Below are 22,420 nucleotides of genomic sequence, written 5' to 3'. Positions count from 1 at the left end.
GCACGCTGCGGGACCGCGTCCTCGGCCCTTTTCCTCTCAGCCAGCTGCTGCGCAGTCGATGCTGGCTTTGCGATGGAACCTGGGGGGACTCCGTCGACAGACAAGACGGTAAACGTGCCATTGGCTCCAGACTGTTGAGGGTGGAACAGGCGTGGTTGATGCCGGAGGGGTTCATAAAGCCGTGGGGCTTCCGAGAGGGGAGGCGGCCCTGCAGGCGAGGGGCAGTGCTGGCTGCACTGTTCCCGCACGCCGATCCTGTGCACGCTCGGAGCAGGCCACCCCCCAATGCACTGGAGCTGGGGTGAGCCCCCCGGCCAACGGGGGCAGGTGTGTGTTTCAGCGGCTTTAAATTAACTTGAGCCCCATTTCACGTAGATGATGTTTAAAGACATTACTGTCTGATTATCTATAATAAGCCCCAAATTTCCCAATGAATCCTGCAGCGTAAATTGATTCAGAATTTGGTCACCCCCTAACTGCCCAGGTGCGCGCTCATAGCTGCACCGAGTTTAAGGCATTTGGAGAAATCTCCTAATCGTACGTTATGATGCTTTCCGTCTCAGCCCGTGTTCTCTAAGTCAGGCCTTAGGAACGTGACTTATTTAAATTATGTGTTAAAATTGGCATTTTGCTAGGGAGAGTAGTAAAGGTAAACATCGTCTCAGAATTACTTCTGGGAAATCGGAGTGAGGTGCCGAGCCCTGATTGTTTGCACAGAGGCAGTCACTATGACGGCCCTGCCTACTGTCTTGCCCTCACAGCACGTCTAGCCTTTATGGGCTCTGACCATCTCGTGTGCGTGTCTTCTCGGCACGGTCTTCTTCCGCTCTCTCTCAAGATTTTATTTTTGTAGTCTCCACACCCGGTGTAGGGCTTGAACTCGCTCCCCCAAGACCGAGCCAGCCGGCTGCCCCTCAGGCCTGTTTTCTGCAGTGTGGGTGTCGGCCCCGAGCACGATGGAGCCGGCTGCGGGAGCTCAGAGACGCGGAGCCATTTCTCTTCTTAGTGGGGAGCCTAGCAGGTGCCGGTGCGCAGCTCCCATCGCCCCCAGTGCCAGCCACGGAGAATGGTCATGGCGGCCTCCGGACTGCTGTAGCTCTTGGAATCATCGCCCATGAGCTTGGATGAGACTCTGCCAGAGCCGGCCCTGAGCCATTCTCTAGTCGCTTCCCGACAGCCTTGCCTGTCTGGGCTCTGGAGTGGGAGCTGGTTTCACTTTGTTACATCGTTTTCCTGAGGAAGAAACTATGATGGTGTCAAATCAAATAACATTTTACTTAGGGGGTTTTCCCTCCCCTTGAAACCTTCATGTATAAGTAGATACTAAATTGCGTTTGGAAACAAGTAGTGGCAAGATATCTCCAGCGAGGTTTGCTTCTGAAAATATCACTGAGCCGTTACATGGCACTCTTCTCAGAAATAAGCTCCAGGGGACACAGAATCTCAGTTCCCGCCAAATCACAGGGGGGACTTCTGTGATTGGCCGCTGCGTCTGCAAAGACGACACACTCCCAGCCCCTTACTGGTGCCACAGGGGGTGAGTGTGGAGAGCCTGGGCCGTAGCCGAGTGTCACCCTGACAACATTTGTACACTTACAGTTTTGACAAGATCTGCCGCTGCCTGCTGGCGGCTTGAGAAACATGACACATGACAACAAAGGCTTCTGTTCCTCCATGAAACTGGGTATTAAGAAGAACATGTGCAGGTGAGACGTCCCCGACTGCTTTTTTGAGTTGCACCTCCAGTCATCCACTTAGCTTTCTTTGGGCATCTTACCTGGGCCATGAGCTTGAACGTATGTGGTCATCCTCCTCATCAGAATTCGTGCGGATAACGTGCTCAGGGAGTCTGGCCGTAAAAAGCATGTTCTTCATGTAGCCATAGTTAAATTTTAAACATAGAAGAGAATATGGTATAGCATAAAAGCCTGTGCTTTGTAGGCAGTAAACCTGTCTTTAAATTACAGCCCTTTACAGCGTTAGCTGTGTCTTCACGTACGTAACTCGACCTTCCTTGTACTTGGTTTTCTCACTGCAGAGTGAGGATAATTCTTTTTTTTTTTTTTTTCCTCAAGTTATTGTTTAAATTCTCGTTTGTTAGCGAACAGTGCAGTGCTGGTGTCTGCAGTGGGCTTCAGGGTTTCGTCGCTTCTGGGCGACACCCAGTGCTCCTCCCAACAGAAGCCCTCCTTAATGCCTGCACCCTTTTAGCCCATCCGGGATGGGGATAATTCTTAACCCAGCAGGTTGTTGAAGGACTTGAAGTAATGTGTGTGAAATTCTAGCGTCAGTTCTAGCTCGGGGTGAGTAGTGGGTGGTCCTTATTCCTTACAAAGGACAAAAGCAGGCCGTCCGCAGATGGCTCCGGTCAGTCTGCCTGCCCTACTCCCGAGCGAGGTGCCGGCATGAGCGCCAAACTCGCCAGGCACGGCTTCTGCCGGCTCCTTGGAGCATGAAGTCTGTGCTGCCAGGCATGGTGGGGAGATATCCGTCTGGTAAATCGGCGTGGCCCGGTCTGAGCCACGTTCTAGAATAGTCACAGCTGGCTTCCAGGACTTCAGGAGTACTAACACTCGCCCACTGCCGTGTTCAGGCAGACCCGGGGCCAGCTGCTCTGCACCCCTGCCCCTCGGGCCCGCGGCCCCCGCCTCTGCCCCTCCCCGCCTACTGAGATGCAGAGCGCCCGCGGGACGGGAGGTGGGGGCACAGGGATGAGGGCGCGAGGGTTACTTTCTGAAACCTGCAGCTTGACTGAGCCTGTCCCGTGCAGACCACCTGCTTTGGACTCTGGCACAACACCTTCCCTTCCATTGGCTTGTGTTTGGGGTCTGCGTCCTGAGGCTCTTGTGGCACATTGTAGGCAAGTCCAGCAGTCCTGTCCTCTGGAGGACCTGGCTGGACGTTCTCTTAGACACCAGCCATGATTAAGCAACTTCACAAATTTGTTTTGTTTTTCTTTGTGACACACTGTAACTGAACAGACACACGCTTCTCAGCCCAATGACACTATTCGGTGAAAATGTGGACTCTGGGCTCTGACTCCTGCTTCGCGCACCTCTTTCAGAGACTCTGTACTGTTACCCTTTATTCGTTTGTCTTTTGACTTCCTCGGTAATAATTTCTGTTCCCCTAGTATTTTTCTTTTTCTTTTATTAACATAGGATGTATTATTTGTTTCAGGGGTACAGGTCTATGGTTCATCAGCCTTACACAACAGCCAGCACTCCCCACAACATACACCCTCCCCGGTGTCCATCACCCAGCCCCCCACCTCCCACCCCCTTCACTCCAGCAATGCTCAGTTCGTTTCCTGAGACTAAGAGTCTCCTCTGGTTTGTCTCCCTCTCTGGTTTCGTCTTGTTTCATTTTTCCTTCCCTTCCTATGATCCTCTGTCTTTTTTCTCAAATTCCTCTTATCAGAGAGATCATATAATTGTTTTTCTCTGATTGACTTACTTCGCTTAGCATGATTACCTCCAGTTCCATCCACATCATCGCAAATGGCGAGGTTTGTGGGGGGGGTTGATGACTGTGTAGTATTCCATTGTGTATATATACCGCGTTGTCTTTATGTGTTCGTCTGTCGATGGGCATCTCGGCTCTTCCCGCAGTTGGCCATAGTGGATGTTGCTGCTGTGAACACTGGGGTGCACGTGCCCCTTCGGATCCCTGCATCTGTGTCTCTGTCCCTCGTACTCTTATGTGCTTAATCCCCTCTGCCCTCTCCGCATATTGTAGACTATTTTAGATCGTGTCATATCCTTTAGACTGTGAGGGATAACTTAATCCCGTCCTGGGCACTCGGTTTCTCCTCATCTGCATGCGTAATACATGAACGTCTTCTCTCTCTCCGATTGTCAGCTTTGGGGGACATACAGGTCCAGCGGGCCCATCATCTGTGTGTGTGTGTTTTAAGATTTTATTTATTTATTTGACAGACAGAGATCACTAGCAGGCAGAGAGGCAAGCAGAGAGAGAGGAGGAAGCAGGCTCCCTGCTGAGCAGAGAGCCTGATGTGGGGCTCGATCCCAGGACCCTGAGATCATGACCTGAGCCGAAGGCAGAGGCTCAACCCACTGAGCCCCCCAGGTGCCCCATCATCTGTTTTATTTTGTGTTTGGAGTCCTGCACTAATACATCTTTAACATTGTTGCTCCTTTTCCCAAAACTCCCCATAGTACCGGCTTATTTTATTGCCTTCTTTTAAAATCCTTTCTCCCTCCACCCCCGTTATCCGCTCGTTTTTACAGAGCCTGATTTGAAAAAGCGGATCCGTGTGCACTTACTGAACGCCCATGGCCTGGATGAAGCCGGCATTGACGGTGGCGGTATTTTCAGAGAGTTTCTGAATGAACTGCTCAAGTCAGGCTTTAACCCCAACCAGGGCTTCTTCAAGACCACTAATGAAGGGCTCCTGTACCCCAGCCCGGCCGCTCGGATGCTCGTGGGAGACTCCTTTGCGAGACACTACTACTTCCTGGGCCGGATGCTTGGAAAGGTAAGGGAGCTTTCTGTGCAAACGGACCTTGGACCGCCGGATGCAGAAGCTTTTCCTTTCTGTGGGGTTGCTATCTGCTTCGTTGAAGGTTTTTGCTCAGGATTGCCGACCTTATCCTGGTGAACCCTGAGCAGTGTTCTTTCACATAATAACTCAACGTTTCCTCGTTACACGTTGCACACACAGGAGTCACACGCATAAATCGCTTGTATGGCACAGAAAACCTGGGGAACGTGTAACGTAAAATCCTGTCTGTCGAAGTCTCTGGATATCTGTCTCTTGCCATCAGTGTGCCCCCTGGAAGTACTGTGAGTCTCCCCATCACTCTTGTGGTAGCGTTCAAGGGGTCCTCTGAAGGTTCTGTGAGCTTGCGGAGTGCTGCACGCAAGGTAGAAGCACACCGGTGCCACGCACGGGCCGAGCATTGTGTGTGCTGTTCGCAGACTCCGGGAGAATGGCCATTAAGGATGAGGTGACAGAAGTGCCCTGATAACCAGAATGCTGCACCCCTGCCGACCCACACACACAGTTCTCCCTCTCCTGTAAATGAGGGGAAACGATTTGTGAGCGGTGTAGCCTCGTGGGAGCGAGCCGTTTCCCGGTGAGACAGTGATAAACCCGGGCAGCCTGCTACAGGCCTTCGGGGGGACATACCAGCACCACAGACCGGGCAGCTTAGGGGACACAGACATCTGCTTCTCCCAGTTCTGGAGGCTGGAAGGCCATGGTCAGGATGCCCTGTGTCCCATTTGCTGGGGGCCCTTGTCCTGGTTCATCTCCAGGACAGCCTTCTCTCAGGGGTCGCTTTGATGAGGACACATTTGTTGCAGTCTTTGTACTTACATAGATGCCAGGTGGAACTTTGCTGACCCCAGCAGCACGCGGCTGACAGACATCCCGGTAAAATCAGTAATTGAGACTTGGGTCTGGACTGCTCTAAATGAGGTGGGAAATCATCTAGGCTATTTCCCTGGGAAATGGAAAGTCGGTTCTCGATTTTTCTTTGAACGAATGATTCATGGCACTCACCGTAACTCTGGTGACAGGGAAAATGTGATGTGTCTGGGGCAGCGGGCAAGGACCCCCAGGGTCAGACGCTTGTGCACGAGCAGCCACTCTGGTGGCAGTGACACAGGTTTGCCCCAAACCCACTGTCTGACCCAGAAGCCCACTGTATATCCTGAGAACTGAGGCGAAGGCTGGGGAGAGCGCAGTGCTTGGGCCCCAGGGGCCGCTGCTGGCCCACCTCGCTGGAAGGACGCAGCCTCTTTCTGTCCTCCCCACCGGCCATGCTGGCTCCTTCCGGGGCTGCGGCCGGCCGCCAGCTTGAGTTCAGAAGATGTCTTCCTTGTTTGTTTGCATTACGTGGGTCTGTCTCACAGCGTAGAATAAAGATGGAACCTATCTGGTCTGTAAAGGGTCACAACATATAATAAGATCATTATTACATAACACGTACATTACCCAAGAATCATTGGTGTGTTGTTACAGATAGGTAAATGTTTTCCATGGTATTTGGGGGAAGTTCGTTAGCATCTTTGGATAGTCTGGGAATGCATTTTGGTTCCCCTCTTGAAGAGTGGGATAGTGCTGCGTACTCAGTATTTACTGTCCGCAATGTCCGCGTTTTGAGGGACAGATTGGATTATGACACTAGAATTGACATCAGTGGGGCTTCTGCAGGTTAACAGGTATGACTAGAGGTGACGCGCTGGGACGGAGGGCGGCCAGCTGCAGCCTCTGGCCAACTCCACCCACCTCGTCTTAGCAGTTAGAAGGAGATTATTAGAATTCCAGTAGGTGTCATTTACAGCGCACGCTTGCTCTCCCTGCTATGGCAGCTGAACAAGCCCAAAGAAAGCCTGTGCTCTTGGGCTGTTTCCAGGACAGTTTGCTGACCCTGCTGGAGAGCCAAGCCAACAGACAAATGACAAAGAGCCATGGTGAAATCTTTGGTCTCCATCGGGGGGGTCATGGAAAATCATTGTTTGAGCAAATGACTGAGACTTACTACATTTGTAAGGGGACAGCATGGGGCAGATGGGTTTCAGAGGGGGAGATTCAGAGTTAAGGGTCTGGGACTGTGCCTGGGTCCTCAGCAGTGCTGGCCTTGCTCACAGCAACGTGACGCTTTGAGGTCAGGGAGGGCTGAAAAGTGACCACGGGACCGGTCCGCAGGGCTTTATGTCCCTGGTGCTTTTTCTTAGCACCACCGTATTGAGATACGATCCGCACTCCTGCGGTTGGCCTGCCGGGAGCGCGGGGTTCAGCGGCTGGCTCGGTCCATGGAGCGTGCAGCCCTTGATCTTGGGGCTGTGAGTTCGAGCCCACCGTGGGCGTAGGGATCACTTGAGTGGACGGCGAATGAATGATTTTCAGGTGTGCGATTCAGGAGTCTCCGTGTGTTCAGAGTGGTGCAGCCATCACCGCCGTCAGACTCGGAGCATTCCTCTCCTGTGTCTGCTAACACTCGTCCTTTCCCCTCCCCAGACCGTAGGCCAACGATAACTACCCTTAGTCTCCACTGTGTCCCGTTCTGGGCGTTACGTGAAATGGCACCTCACATACGTGGCCCATAGGGACTGGCTTCCTTCACCTGGAGTCGTGTTTCTGAGGATCGTCAGAGGCGTAGCCCGTGCGAACGCTTCGCTCCTGGTAGTGCCAAGTCTCGGTCCCTCCTGTGACAGCCACGTCCGATGTCCGCTCGTCAGCTCATGGGCAGGGGTTGTCCTTGGCGATGTTCGTGGCCACATGGTTTGATGAAATGAGCTTGCTGTGCGGTGAAGAAGAGGGAAGGTAGAAAAATAGTAAAGGGCGTCGGTGGCCTTTTCAGAAGGCTTCACTTTGGAGGGAAGGGGAGCCAGCACAGTGAGAACACGGTCCAGGAACGTGTGGGTGGGTTGGTTTTCAAAGCTGGGGCGGCTCGGTGCAGGTGAGCTGTCGGGGGGAGGAGAGGGGCGAGGAGCGGCCTAGCGGCCGGCCGGACACTGCGCGGGGCCGCGCTCCAGGAGAGCTGTCCGCGGGGCACGGTGGGACCGGCCGGCGCTGGCTCGGGGAAACCCGTTCACTGCGCAGTTCTCCTCGGTTTGTACTGGAGCGGCCGCCTGGGGCTTGAGCAGCTCTGGAGCCGGGAGGGAGGGGTTGGCATCAGCGGTCCCGAGCAGGGAAGGTGGGCCGGGGGGCGGCGGTGCGTGTGGACCACACGAGGAGGGAAGGTCAGAAGGTGAGCTCTTGCTGGCCCCGGAGCCTGGCTGAGGTCGCGGCCCTCCGCGCTTTGGCACCCACGGGACCACGGGGAGTGGCCGTGTGGGGAGGAAGGTCAGAGAAGATGGTATGTTGGAAGGGAAGAGCGTGTATCAAGGACAAGAGGTGAACAGTGACCACCTGCTAGGAGGTCGGGAGGGCGGGGCCGGAAGGACACAGTGGCGCCCCCTGCAGGGACGTCCCGCCAGGGGGTAAATGGAGGACGTGCCGTGCGCCGACTCAGTACGTATGGGTTGCGGTTAAGGAGTCTCTTGTTCTTCAGGAAATAAGAAATCAACGTTGCTACATTGTTTCCTATGAGAATTAATCAGAACGGTCCTCATTTTCAGCTGTAGAGTAAGTTCCTCGCAGATATGCAGCTGCGTTCCGTTCCCTGACCCTGCCTGGGAAACGGACCTGCCACTCTGCACCCTGGAGTCAGCCCATGTGAGAAGTGACTTAAAAACCAGTGCCTGGGTGCGCCTGGGTGGCTCAGTGGGTTAAAGCCGCTGCCTTCGGCTCAGGTCCTGATCTCAGGGTCCTGGGATCGAGCCCCGCATCGGGTTCTCTGCTCAGCGGGGAGCCTGCTTCCTCCTCTCTCTCTGCCTGCCTCTCTGCCTGCTTGTGGTCTCTGCCTGTCAAATAAATAAATAAAATCTTTAAAAAAAAAAAAATCCAGTGCCTGCAAAGCAGATTATGCTCTTGTGACTTTTTAAAAAAATAAATGAATATACTGATAGATGCATCACAGCTTTTTTGAAATGATTCACATTCCATAAAATTCAGCCCTTTTTTTATTTTTATTTTTTTAAGATTTATTATTTATTTATTTGTCAGAGAGAGAGCGAGCACAGGCAGACAGAGAGGCAGGCAGAGGCAGAGGGAGAAGCAGGGTCCCCAACGATCAAGGAGCCCGACATGGGACTCGATCCCAGGACGCCAGGATCATGACCCGAGCCGAAGGCAGCCACTTAACCGACTGAGCCACCCAGGCGTCCCTCAGCCCTTTTTTTAAATGTTATGTTCGTCAGCAGACGGTACATCATTAGATTTCGATGTAGAACGTGAGCCTTTTAGAGTGGACCGTTCCGTGGTTTCTGACAGGTTCAGGGAGGTGTGCTGCCGTCGCCGCCGTGTACTTGGAGAACAGTGGCTGTGTTGTGAACAGGCGAGCTCTCGTGCACAAGCAGCCCCGCTCCAGGCTGCCCCCACCGGCCCTGGGCTCCCGCTCATGTGCTGTCTATGCATCTGTCTGCTCTGGATGTTTCACAGAAGTGGGCTCCTGCAACACACGGCCGCTGGTGACTGCTTTCTTCACAGAATGTTTCCAAGGTTCCCGATGCCGTAGCCTGTGTCAGGACTTCTTCCTTCGAGCTGGCTGGTGCTCCGCTGTGTGGGTGGAAGACGTGTGGTTTACGCGTCCATCCGACAGGGGACATGCGGGTGCTCCTGCTTCGGCTGTTGGGAATCGTGCTGCTGTGAGCATTTGTGTCCCGGTCCTCCCTGACTTAGGACGGGGTGACATCCCGATAAAAACCCATCATAAATTGAGGATATCAGATGTTGAGAATGCATTTCCCACACTTCCCCTCGCCAAGGTCACCGCAGAGCACGGCCCACCTGAAGTGCGCCCAGAGCGCTCCCATGAGCCCGCAGGTACGCAGTCAGGAAACACGAAGCCTGTGCGACAGTAGGGTGTTGAGTCGCTCCTGGACTGCACGGAACGCTGTCCTGAAAGTGACGGACGGGAGGGCGGTGGGGGCAGACTCTTCCCACTCTGCCGACCGTTGACCCTCGTGATTGCACGGCTGCTGGGAGCTGCGGCCACCGGCCGGCATCACTGGGAATAGTCAGACCTCGAAGCGCTAGCCCAGCAAGAGGTCCACGTCCTGAACTCACAGTGTCGCTTTCACATCATTTAAGGTTGAAAAGTCCCGAGAGAAACCATCATGAGCCGGGACCGTCTGTGGAGTGTTTGTGTGCACAGATGTGTACGTCTCTCTCAGGCGAGAGAACTCTGCGCCACGGACTGGGAGTGCTGAATCGGTGGTTCTGCCTGTCCGCAGCCCACTCTGGGCGCCAGCAGTGTGTGCGGGCTCCGGCTCCTCCACACCATGGCGACACTTAACACTGTCTGCTTAATCTCTTTATTTTACTTACTTGACTTGTTTATTTTTGTGTTTTTATCAGAACCATCCTCGTGGGTGTGAAATCATATCTCATTGTGCTTTTGAGCTCCTGGAGGACTCGCGGTGTCGGGCATCTTTCTGTGGAGGAAGGTTCCCTTGAGTCCGTCCTCCGTGTCTTCAGCGGTGTGTCTTCTGTTAAGTCCTTTATATGTCCTTGTTTCAAGTCCCTTCTCATCCTCATGATGATTTGCAAGTATTTTCTCCCATTCTGTGGGGTGTCTCTTGCTTTCTTGACAGCGACCTTTGAGCTCCAGAGTGTTTAATTTTAAGGACGTCTTAATGCATTTATTTTTCTTCTGTTGCCTGAGCTTCTGCAGGCTTATCTAAGAAACCCTGGTTGCACGGTTCAACCCAGGGTCCTAAAATTACACCTGTGTGGGTCATTCTGAGCCTGGTAGTTTTATTTCTTATATTTAGGTCTTTAATCCATTTTGACTTAATTTTTTTATGGTATGATTGAGGATTTTATTTTTCAGTTTTGGGGCCAGATAAGCTCCTCTCTTTCCAGTCACGTATCATTTTTCGTTAATTTTTGTAGATGGTGTGAGGTAGGGGTCCCACTTGGTGCTGTGCGTGTGGCTGTCCAGTCGTCCCAGCACCATTGGTTGGGGAAGACCAACCCAGTTCCCTTGTCAGGAGTCCGTTGACAATGAATGTAAGGGTTTTTTCTGGACTTTCAGTTCTGTTTCAGTGATCTGTCCAGCCATGTGCCGGCGTGGCACTGTGGTGATTACTGTACCTGTGTCGTCAGTGCTGTGCCTGTGTTCATTAATGACAGATGGTAATGGAGCTCGGGGTGGTGGAGGGGACCCAGGAGGTCCTCAGTAGAAAAATCATACCCTTTCTTTTTATCTCTGAGGTCAGCGGTTAACAGCCCAGTCACTGTTCATTTGTTCTGATTCCAAATGTTGCTACTTTAATAATATAGGTTCTCGGTGTTGTCAAGTTTAGAAATGGGCTCTGACTTAACTTCATCATTATGTACATATGTTTCTTTAGTCTCTCCTTATCATCAGAGACAAATTTCAGACATTGACCTGCTGTTAAATTCTTCAACATAACTGTCAAACAGACTATTTTCTACTTTTTTTTTTTTTTTTTTAAGATTTTATTTATTTATTTGACAGAGAGATCACAAGTCGGCGGAGAGTCAGGCAGAGAGAGAGAGAGAGAGAAGCAGGCTCCCGCTGAGCAAAGAGCCCGATGCGGGGCTCGATCCCAGGACACTGAGATCATGACCTGAGCCGAAGGCAGCGGCTTAATCCACTGAGCCACCCAGGCGCCCCACTCTTTTCTACTTTAATTCATTCGAAGGTATAACCTGCCTCTCCCACCTGAAGCCGTGTGCTTGGTTTGGTGTCCGTCTCTGTGAGATACCGTCTCTCTCTGGCAGTGGTCCCCGGCACCCAGCTTCAGCTCCCCCCGGACAATAATATTTTATAACCCATTTCATGAAAATCTTTGAAATGATATACTAGTTCTTTCTATTAAGGTGAGCCTGAGAATCTCCTAAATTAATAGTAATGAAATTAAATTTTAAAATAATAATGGTGAGCCTTTATTTTGCTAGACTAAACTGAGATACTCCCTAAATCTTTTAAGTATTATTTATTTATTTAATTAATTAATCTCTACCCGCCCCCATGGGGCTGGAACTCATGACTCCGAGATGAGTAGTGGCGTGCTGCACTGACTGAGCTGGCCGGCTGCCCCCCAAGTACCCCCTGAATTTAGTGGTTCTCACAGTGTGGTTACGGACAATAGGGGAAGTGATTTTATTTGCATGAGTTAAATCTTACTAAAATTTGCTATTATTTTTTTTTCCAAATGTACAAATTGTCCAATCTTGATTAACACAGAGACGAGATAATTAGATGGTCCTGGTTTGCTGAAGTTTTCTGCCCATTAGTTCTGTAAGTCTGGCGAGGATAAACTTTTTTTCCTGTTTATGGGCACGATGTTCCCAGGTGCAGACGCTGTGAGGAAGCGGTGTCCTTGCGGGGCCTGGAGGTCCAGAGCCGACAGCAGAGCACTCTTACTCCTCTCCTCTGCATTGTGTACCAGGCTCCAGGGAGAATTAGGGACCTACACCTTCCTCCCAGAAGTGAAGTTAGTGTAAATTGTATCTCAGTGACGCTCTTTAAAATAGTGAAGGTTAGGGAGCCTGGGTGGCTCAGTGGGTTAGGCATCTGCCTTCGGCTTGGGTCGTCTTCTCCGGGTCTTGGGATCGAGTCCGGCATCGGGCTCTCTGCTCAGCGGGGAGCCTGCTTCCACCTCTCTCTCTGCCTGCCTCTGTGCCTGCTTGTGATCTCTGTCTGTCAAATAAATAAATAAAATATTTTTTAAATAATTAATTAATTAATTAATTAATGACGGTTAGACAGAACCAGTAACGAAACTCTAGTTCTATGAGGATGGTAGACAATTTAGTTTTACGTATTTAAGATTTTACTTAGATAGTTTACTGTAAATTCCTAAGGGAATACTAGTTCCTAAAACATCTGATTATTATCTGATTACAAATGGTTAAACTTTGTACCAGCATGTTAAAAATTGTCCCTATCTAAGTGAGCCTAACGGTCTTTCCCTAATAGTGTGGTGTCTGCACGTTAACTCCTAGGGGAAGAAAATTGTGTATTGATTGATTATGATATTTATTGGGTCATAATGTATTTAAATTTTCTTTAATGCATATGTTAGTGATTGTTTACTGTGATGAAGTGCACAGAGGTCTGGAAGAGCAATCCTACATGGAAAGAATTACCTCATGTCACTGGTCACTTCTCAATTAGAAGTTCCATTAGCAGATGATTCCTGCTTCTGGTGTGGGTCGTGATTGCGTTTTATCGCCTGTAAATCAGGCTTCAGACAGGGAATAAATAAACAGCTCAAGGATGTGGTAATGTCATCTTGAACTTTTTTTTTTTACAGATAGAAGCACCTAGGTCCATTTAAGCCAATTAAGTTCAGGAATTTATTGAAGGAGCTCTTTTATCATATTTGAATTCTATTTGAAAATGGCTTTTCCCCCCCTTGCTTCAGAATATTGATTTAATTGGAGCAGGATGCCTATAAATCAGATTATTTGATAATATCTTGGTCATGTATTTCCAATTTTTAATTAGAAGACCCTGAAACTTCCGTGTGGTTTATAATTTCGTATTTCAGTAGCATACAGTGCACACGTAATGTAGCAGAGAGTGTAATAGTGAACTTATCCTGGCATTTTTGAGACCTGGGAAAATTTATTCTTGAATATCATTGGAGTCCTTTTGTAAAACGCTCATTGAATTTGCTGAGCCTTTAAAAGTGTAGATTGAAGTGAGTACTGGTGATTTAAGTTCTGCTGGTCTTAAATGGCAAAGCTTCTCTTTTATAATATCTTGTTTTGAACTCTCCGACTCATTAAGGGTCAGTGTAATTGAGCTTCTTCCTCTGATTGTCATCGGACTAAGTGCTCTTGTCTCTAAAGTTAATATATCTTTTCCCCTAGATTTTTTTAAACATAATATTCAGCAAATAGTTGATCATTCTGTGCTTAGCCCAAGCCTTCCAGTCAATGTTGAGACTTTTTCCTTTGGTGTCAGCAGATTTCACAAACGAGTCTGGAGCTCCCTCTGCGCCTCCCCGTCCCCCGCAGCGGGCGGCTCATTGCGCTTTTGCTCTCCTTGACCTTCAGCTTGTTTTGGAAGCAGAAAAATCAAAGACCGTCATAACTCAAAAGTGGTCCCTTTGTTGGACTCCTGCCCCTTCTGAGGACCGGGCTGGCCCTCACGGCTGCTGACACCCACGGTTTCCAGTCCGCCCCTTCAACAACGAAGGGCTCCTCTCTCTGCACTCTTCCTCCTGTCCGCCGGGGCCATGGCGTTCTGTCTACGTGCATTTTATTTCTTCAAAACTGAATGGGAAATAAAAACAAGTAAGTTAGATTGTATGGTAAAAATCACACATATGTTCCAGAATTCAGTTGATTCCACAACCTAAAAGTATTGCTGTAGCTTTAGCCCCTCTGAGATACTTAGCAAAATTCTTTCTTCTCCTGAGTCAAGTATAGAGCCTGCTCACTGTTAAGCTGTCCCTTCTCATAAATTTGTTGCTGATCAAGTGCAGATCAGTATCATTATACTGAGGCCATTTTCCTTTCTCTAAGCCCTGCTGAGTTGTCACCGTGAAAATTAGAAACACAGGGCCGCCTGGGGGGCTCAGTTGTTGGGCGTCTGCCTTCGGCTCAGGTCATGATCTCAGGGTCCTGGGATCGAGCCCCGCCTCGGGCTCTCTGCTCGGCAGGGAGCCTGCTTCCTCCTATCTCTCCGCCTGCCTCTCTGCCTGCTTGTGATAAAAGATAAATAAATAAATAAAGGTAAATAAATAAATCTTTTAAAAAAAAAACAAACAAAGAAAATTAGAAACCCGGGCTTGCTGGTCCTGCTTTAAAGTCTGCTGCTCATCTCTGGTCTTCATTTGTGCAGTAAGAACAGTAAAAAACCAAAAATAACGTAAAGCCCACCTCAGTCCGGCAGTGGCATCATTGTGGGGGACATTGACGCAGGTGTGGCGGTAGGTTGAACCCGGGGTGGGCGGTGTTTGCCGGGTGAGCTGGGTACAGGGGAGTCGAGGGCACAAGATGTGATCATGGCCGTGAACTTTTAAATCTGGGCCGTGGAGAGGAGGCTGGTCATGAGGACCTGAGGGCAGGGAACCAAGAAGGCGGCAACACGAGGTGTGGTGTTGTGGTTAGCGGTGGGGGCCGCGTACACTGGGCAGGAAGGAGTCCGGGTGTGGGGTGTTTGGAACCAGATGGGGGAGGGACACTCAGGACAGGCCTGAAGACTGGGTGCCTGGGTGGGACAGAAGACAGCAGGGGGCAGAGAGACAGAAAGTCACAGGAGAGTGGATGGGAGGCCGCTGCTGGGTCAAGGTCAGGGTCTGAGTGTGCAGGAGACGGCCCTGAGTCAGGACCAAGGGCAGGAGCTGGCGGCCGTGGGAGGAGTGCAGGAGACCCAGCCGCTGGAGAGTCAAAGCCAGGGACGGGGCGGCAGGCGTTGAGTCCGCTTTTCTCCCTCGGCCTCTCCCCTGCGTACCTGCTCTCACTCTCTCTGGTAAGTAAACAGATTTTTATTTATTTTTTAAGATTTTATTTATTTATTTGACAGAGAGAGAGTATAGGTGGGGGGAGCAGCAGCAGAGGGAGAAGGAGAAGCAGGCTTCCCGCTGCTTCAATGTGGGGTTCAAGTCAGTCCCAGGACCCTGGGATCATGACCTGAGCCAAAGGCAGATGCCTAAACTACAAAGCCACCCAGGCGCCCCAACAAATCTTTAAAAAAAAAAAAAAAGAAGCCTAGCACAGCCCACCCTGCAAACAGTGCTAAACATTGCAGTATTATCGGGAATAATCCTTTTTCTTAGACACGAAACCAGAAACACAAAAAGAAAAAAATAGGGTGGACTTCATCAGAAACTTTTTGCTCTGAAGAACACCATCCAGAAACTGAAAGTCTTCGCATCCGTGTCTGATACGAGACTTGGACTGGGATAGAGAAGGGACTCCAGGATCCAGACAGTCTAAGTTTAGGGTGGGCCAAGGACCCGGATGGACATTTCTCCAGGGAAGGTAAGTGAGTGAGCAGCAAACACGTGAAAACATGCTCGCCGTCATTAGTCATCAGGAAAACGCACACCTAAACCGCAGCGCAAGACCACCTCGTGCCCACGAGGTCGGAAGGAGGCAGGTGCTGGCCAGGACGCGGGGAAGCCGCACGCACGTCAGTGCGGCCCCTCGGGACACGGGCGGGTCGGGCCAGGTCACACGGACCTGCCTTCCGGGCCAGCCTGTGTTCAGGCAGAACGTGCTCACGGCGGCTTTCTCTGTGAAAGCCACGCGGAGAAATGGGTCAAATGTCCGTCATCTGACCGAACGGACTCGGTGCGTCCACACCACTGGCGACAGCGTGGCCGCGGGAAGGAGGGAGTCCTGACGGCCGCGGGGACCCGGAGCAGAACGGGCTCCGGGACAAGGGAGTCCTGACGGCCGCGGGGACGCCGGAGCAGAACAGGCTCCGGGACGAGCGCGAATCACAGAGACCGCCGCTGGGGGATCCGTCCGTCTGAAATGTCCAGAGAGGGAATCTGTGCGGTGAGAAAGTCGATAGCGATCGTCGCAGGCTCGGAAGGTGCGAGAAAGGAGGCCCACGGCGAGGGAAGTGTTTCTTCTGCGGGCGATGAAAGTGTGCGGAAGTTGATTGTGCTGATGGTTGTGTAAGAGTGAGAGCCGTTGGATTGTTTTCTCTAAAGGAGTGGGTTGTCCGGCGTGTGAGTCCTGTCTCAGGAGAGCTGCTACCAAAAACACAGTGCGATGCCGCGATTTTGCCCGAGCCGGAACGTGTCAGAGGGTAGCGTGGGCTGGGCTTCTGCGGGTGGTTTCGGCCGGAGGAGCTGTAGCCGCGCTGTGTGTCCCCAGCCTGTAGGAGAAGTTCTCAGCACCCGGCCACAGCGATGTTACTTATCCTGGAGGGACGTCCGTATCCTCGAATTTCAAGGGAGGGAGGGTGGAGGATTTCAGTCTATATTTTACTATCCTGTGCGGTAGAAAAATCTTCAAACCTGAGAAAAGTTTCCTTTTCGCTAGTGAAGATGTTCTGCCACGTGGTTTCCTCAACTCCTGTTAACTCTTTCAGAGGCAGGGACGTAACGACTGTCCTACATCTCCCAGGTAGTCCCCTCTCGTGGTGGGTCAGGTTGGCGACCCTTTTGGTTCCTGGTCTTCCAGAAATGCCTCTGGGCAGAGCGGGCGGAGCCAGGAAAGTGGTGAGACACACGCGGCAGGGAAGCCTCGGCGCTCGGCTCAGCCCGCTCACCCCACGGCGCGGCTCCATCTCAGGCTGTCCGGCGAGGAAGACAGGATCTGAGAACTGGACCTTCACGCCCCACCCGCCAGGATCCCCTGTGGGCTTCTGAAAGAGGACGGCTTCGTAAACTAAAGCTGCCAAAGCATCACGTGCACACCAGCAGTTGGCCTGAGCAAGAGAAGACCTGTCCTCGGGGAAGGGTTTTCTTCCGGCCTGAGTGGCTGGTGTGGCCCGAGGAGCCCCCGCTCAGCGCCCTGTGCTGCTGGTGTGACGGGAGGCACCGGAGGGCTGCTCTCAGAGAAGGGCTCTCGGGCCATGGGCAGGGCCCGGGCGCTCCGCTCAAGGCCACTTGGGAGCCTCTGCAGGGAAGCGGAAGGCGGTGCCAGCCCCTGCCGTGGACCTCAGGCTTCAGCGGCGCCTTCTCTGAACACCAGGGCCACTGGCCCGGCTCCGACATTTGCTGAGTCGAGAATGGGCAGACTCACTGTTCCGGGGTTCTTTGTTCTGGGTTGGTTTTTGTTTTGTTTTGTTTCTGTTTCTTTCTTTCTTTCTTTGTAAGATTTTATTTATTTACTTGACAGAGATCACAAGTAGGCAGAGAGGCAGGCAGAGAGAGAGGGGGAAGCAGGCCCCTTGCTGAGCAGAGAGCCTGACGCGGGGCTCGATCCCAGGACCCTGGGATCATGACCTGAGCTGAAGGCAGAGCCTTGACCCACTGAGCCACCCAGGCGTCCCTGGTTTTGTTTCTGTTTTTTTAAGATTTCATTTATTTATCTATCTGTCTATTAGGGAGAGAGAGGGCAAGACAAGCCCCGGGGGGGGCTCCTGGATGGCTCAGTAGGTTAAGCCTCTGCCTTCGGCTCAAGTCATGATCTCAAGGTCCTGGATCGAGCCCCGAGTTGGGCTCTCTGCTCGGTGGGGAGTCTGCTTCCCCCCCTCTCTGCCTGCTGCTCTACTTGTGATCTTTCTCTCTGAGTGAAATAAATAAATAAAATCTTTTTAAAAAAAAAAAAAAAAACAAGCCCGGGGAGCAGCAGGCGGAGGGAGAAGCAGCTTCCCCACTGAGCAAGGAGCCGACAGGGCTCCACCGCAGGACCCTGGGATCGTGACCTGAGCCGAAGGCAGAGGAATGCTTCAATGACCCACCCAGGTGTCCCAGAGTCCCTATTTCTAGAAGTACTGTAGGATGTGCAAGAGTGTAAGGGAGTGTGGAGCTGGAGGGGCTGCCTCGCCGTCTTAGGTGGTGACAGCGTGCAGGAGAGACATGGGGGTAACGGGACACGGCCCCATAGCGCAGATCTGAACATTGGGCAGCGCCGCCACTGTGCTGACGAGAGCTGTGAGCAGTGTGGGAAGACCTCTGGGGTAGGATTGCGAAGACCCAGGGGTTTGAGTGGAGCGTGACACACATCGTTCTGCACAACCTGAAGTGTCTCGGAAGAGAAGAAATGGGTTTCTGCAAACAAATTCACGGTTGTGGAATCCAAAGGTGGAAAGTAGTCCCTAGCCCATAGTAGTCACTTAATAGATGTCTCTCGAGTGACTGGGTTGCCGCATGTTGTACGTAGACTCGGGCCTTAGGGATGAGGGGTGTTTTCTGCCCTGTGGGCGTTTCTGGTCCTGAAAGCCACAGCAGTCCCACACGGAGTCCGCGTTTCCTGCCCGGTTGTTCTTGTGGAAGAACAGCCGATACGTAGCGCGTCGCTGCCGGCCGCGCCTTCTGTGCGTTTCTTCTTTTACCTGTTTAGACTCCAAGGTTCGCGTGATCTGAAATAACTAAAATTACCATCTTTTGCTCAGTTAGGGTGGCTTTAACACAAGACAACTCATATAGTTTTTAGATTAAGTTATAAATGTTCGCTTTAGAACTACCTGAAGATTGATAGAGACGCATTTGAAAAGCATTATTTTTTTATTGATTCTTAATGTAGTAAATTACTGAAGTTCTTTGGCAGCAAACAGAAGTGGCCTCCCGCGCGGCTCCCACTCACTCTCCAGGCAGTGCCACGGCTTGCATTAACCGCATTGCGACTGCACTCACTTATATTAAAAGGCTTCTACTGTAATTAATCCTTTTTATTTCAAATCATTTTGGCACAATTTCTAGCTATAAACACTCATAAAAGACAGACAGTTGAAAAATACGTTACAGGTTTTTTCCATATACCTATTGCGATTCTTTCCGTGACAAGTCGTGATTGATGAGCTTCTGGAACAGCTGTGGTTCGGCCGGCTGAGAACCAAGGCCAGGGTGAAAAATGCTAAGTGGATTATTTTGCATAAAAAATAGGCAGTTTTGAAATTGTATAATTAACCTGTGTTTAGAAAATACCTTGATTTATGCTTACATTTGTATCTAAGTTGCATACATTATGGAAATTTAATTTATAATCCATTTAGCTGATGCAATCAGAGTTCTTAGTGCTATCATTTATTAGTGCTTGTATATTAAATGCTCTAAAGGTCTAAACCTGCCTTATGTAAAAAATTGCACCTAGGCATTTACATTTTATGAGTCACAGTGGGATTTCTGTTTAAAATTCAGGTAGCTCGGATCTATTTAACGGATTTCCCTGGTTTATTGTTACTGATGCGCAAGTGGCAAACAATGACCTTACGTATCGAGCGTCCCGTGATTTACGCTCCCGGTTTACTTTAACGTCCGCTGCCCGGATGACGCTTTTCTTCAACACCTGGAATCAATCATGACGGCTGGGACAGAACCTTCTTCTTGGCTTTGAGGCCATCGCTCATTTGGAAATAACGGGATTCCTAAGTGCTGCCCGTTATAGCGGTAGCTGTTCTTAACTTTGAGCAAACTGCGGTTTCTCAAAACAACTCCTTTTTGGCGTTACCAGTGGACAAGTTAAGTGCTGGCCGCCGCCGTGTTGCCCATTCTCTCACTCACAAGTCCTGTTCTGCCGCATTTTCAGAACTAACTGGGTGCTCATCAGTCTTCAGATCAGAAATAGAAGCCCAGGGACGTAACAGTTCGGTTTCCCTGGCAGACAGAGAACATCTGAGTCCGAAGGGCCGGGGGGAACCATGAAGTACGTAGTTAACAGAGAGTGAACCCGGCATCCTCGGGGCGTTCACCTCGGGGAGAAGGGCTCATCCGCACTGGGTGCCAGCGGCGTTCCGAGGCGAGAACCAGTGCAGGACCATGTTTAAGGGCTCTTTTCTGGTTCCCTCCCGTCCTGAGAGTGGGAGGGACTTGAAAGTGTGGGTCTCACTCAAGGTGAACCTGAGCATTCCTGGGGGCATAGGAGGGTCCGGGAAGCCCCTGCGTGAGGGTCCGTTTCTCGGCGTGTTAAGGCTCGGGGGTGTACAGCCTGGTGCCCCCACCGCCTGTTGCCCGTGCGGAAAGGGCACACAGGGACGTGACCTAGCTGAGTCCCCGTCGCCAGGGCAAGGCTCCCAGGCCCAACTCCAAGGGTGGCGCAGGGCTGGTGGCTCGGAGGGCTGGAGCCCCTGCCCCCAGGAGCTGCCAGTCTCCTGTAAGTTCACTGGCACAGCTGCGTCTCCAGAGCCTCATGGCTCAGCTCTCGTGTGTGCGGACAGGGTCAGGCGAACCGCTGAATGACCACCCCAGGGATGACAGTTTGGCTTTGTGGCAGCGTGCTGGGGGCCGCGTTCCTGGCCTGCTGATACTTGGGTCTTTCAGCGGTGACTTAGAGAAGATCTTTGCATACGTCTGCGGCACAGCTCCCTGAGTACTTCCTGCAGCGGGGCCCCCGCTGTTCCCCAGATGAGAATGTGTGCCTCAGGCTCTGCCCCCAGCACCCCAGCTACCGCGCGGGGGCGGCGAGTCTGCGCTCCCTGCCATTCTCCCGTCTCTGCAGACCACACTTATTCCAGCAGAAAGGGCCGTGGGCTTGGAAATCCAGATTTCCCCTCGACTTCTGTAGAAGAGGGACTCTTGCTTTCTGCTTAGGAGACCTTCCAGATAGGCCAGATGGAGGGGAGACAGCTGGTGTGTGCTGAGCGCGGCACCTGGCCTGGAGCTGGCCTCGGCACGTGGTAGCTTGGGTACATCAGAACATATTTGACGAGACTCGTCAGGGCTTCCAAGTCCATCCTATGTAGAAGAAAATGATCAGAATGTTTCTGAAAACTTTACAACCCACTTCTGATCCCTTGCTGCATTTTACAGCTTTAGGCCATAGGCGTATTTAGCACGCAAGATGAATCTGCCATCGTGTTGGTTGACCCCCAGCCCGTGGACAGAGAATCTGGAGATGAATGTAGTAATAATCACTGAAATTATCTAGCACCACCGGTCATCCGGGAAATGCAGACTAAAACCATAGTGAGACACCCCCTCATACAAACCAGGATAACTCAATGTTATTTTTTTTTTATTAAAGATTTTATTTGACACGGAAAGAGATCACAGGTAGGCAGAGAGGCAGGCAGAGAGAGAGGAGGAGGCAGGCTCCCTGCTGAGCAGAGAGCCCGATGCGGGACTCGATCCCAGGACCCTGAGATCATGACCCGAGCCGAAGGCAGAGGCTTAACCCACTGAGCCCCCCAGGTGCCCCATAACTCAACTTTAAAAAGGCTGACAACACTGATCATCAGCAAGGGTCTGGACCAGCTGGAAGCTTCCTGCATTGCTGGTCATGGTGGGACATGGTTGTGCTTGGAAAACAGCGTGTCCTTTCCAGATGCAGCTGAACACACCACATGCCTGGCACTCCCCTGGGGTTAGCAGGTCTTCAGTCTCTCCTGAGAGAAGCAGAGCGCAGACCCACAGGAAACCTTGCACTGATGGTCCAGCAGCTTTCTTACCCTAGCCCCAGATGGGACGCAACCCCCACGTCCATCAGCAGGCCCAGGGCTGGAGATGCCGCATGGCCTCATGTGAAAGAGTGAACAGCCTCACGTAGTGAGGAGGCAGACAAGGGCTGTCTGATACCCTTGGAGGGGGTTCTGGGGGTGGGGGTGGCCACAGAAGGGGGTTGACGTGAGGGACAGGAGGGAGCTCTCATGGGGAGTTGGGGGAGGGGAGGTGCTCTGTATCTCCACCCAAGTGGCCGCTGCACGGGCACAACCAGGTAGTTCTTCAGGCTGTACTCTTAGAGGTTGTACATTTTATTTACTCTATGGAAATCATGCTTTAACATACACAAATAAAAAGACAGTTATGCATGTGGCCCTTCAGGAGAACAGTGGGCAGTAACTCCGAGTGGAGAAGTCCTCCGTCAGGGCGTCTGGGTTTGACGCCAGTTCCGCCACACGCTCACCCACCGTGGCCGCACAAGGGCCACGGGAGTCCTGTGAGCCCCAGGGCCTGGACCCTTCGTCTTCGGGCGGGGCGGGGCAGACTGCCGCCGTGGGCCGCGTTCGGCCTGCCCCGGTTGTGTGGTCAGGGTGCTGAGAATGATTTTCCTCCTGGGGGCTGAAAAAGTCTGAAGAATAGTATTTCTTGACATTGAGAATTAGGCGCGGTCCAGCCCTGACACAGCTGCCCTCACTCGTGCACACAGTCTTCCTTCTTTGCTACAAAGGCTGAGTGGAGGAGCAGCCACCGAGCTGGTCCAGCCTGTGGTCGTGGGTTGAATTGTGACCCCCAAAAAGATGGGGTTCCATCCTAATCCCCCATACCTGTGACCCTGATGTTATTTGCCAGTGAACCTTTCCTG

At 51.7% G+C, this 22,420-nt stretch overlaps 1 protein-coding gene across 6 annotated transcripts in view; it reads left to right on the top strand.

Annotated features, from left to right (window-relative positions):
- Positions 1–22,420, top strand: part of UBE3C (ubiquitin protein ligase E3C) — a 109,009-nt gene that overhangs the window by 61,123 nt on the left and 25,466 nt on the right. For all 6 annotated transcript variants that reach the window (XM_032304263.1, XM_032304262.1, XM_032304265.1 and 3 more), the window contains one exon: positions 4,251–4,498. In XM_032304263.1, coding sequence (XP_032160154.1) covers positions 4,251–4,498 — 248 coding nt within the window. The remainder of the gene's footprint in view (positions 1–4,250; positions 4,499–22,420) is intronic.

Source organism: Mustela erminea, chromosome 11 (genome assembly GCF_009829155.1).
Source record: "Mustela erminea isolate mMusErm1 chromosome 11, mMusErm1.Pri, whole genome shotgun sequence".
NCBI classification, from domain to species: Eukaryota; Metazoa; Chordata; class Mammalia; order Carnivora; family Mustelidae; genus Mustela; species Mustela erminea.
This window is presented reverse-complemented; position numbering and strand designations above follow the sequence as displayed.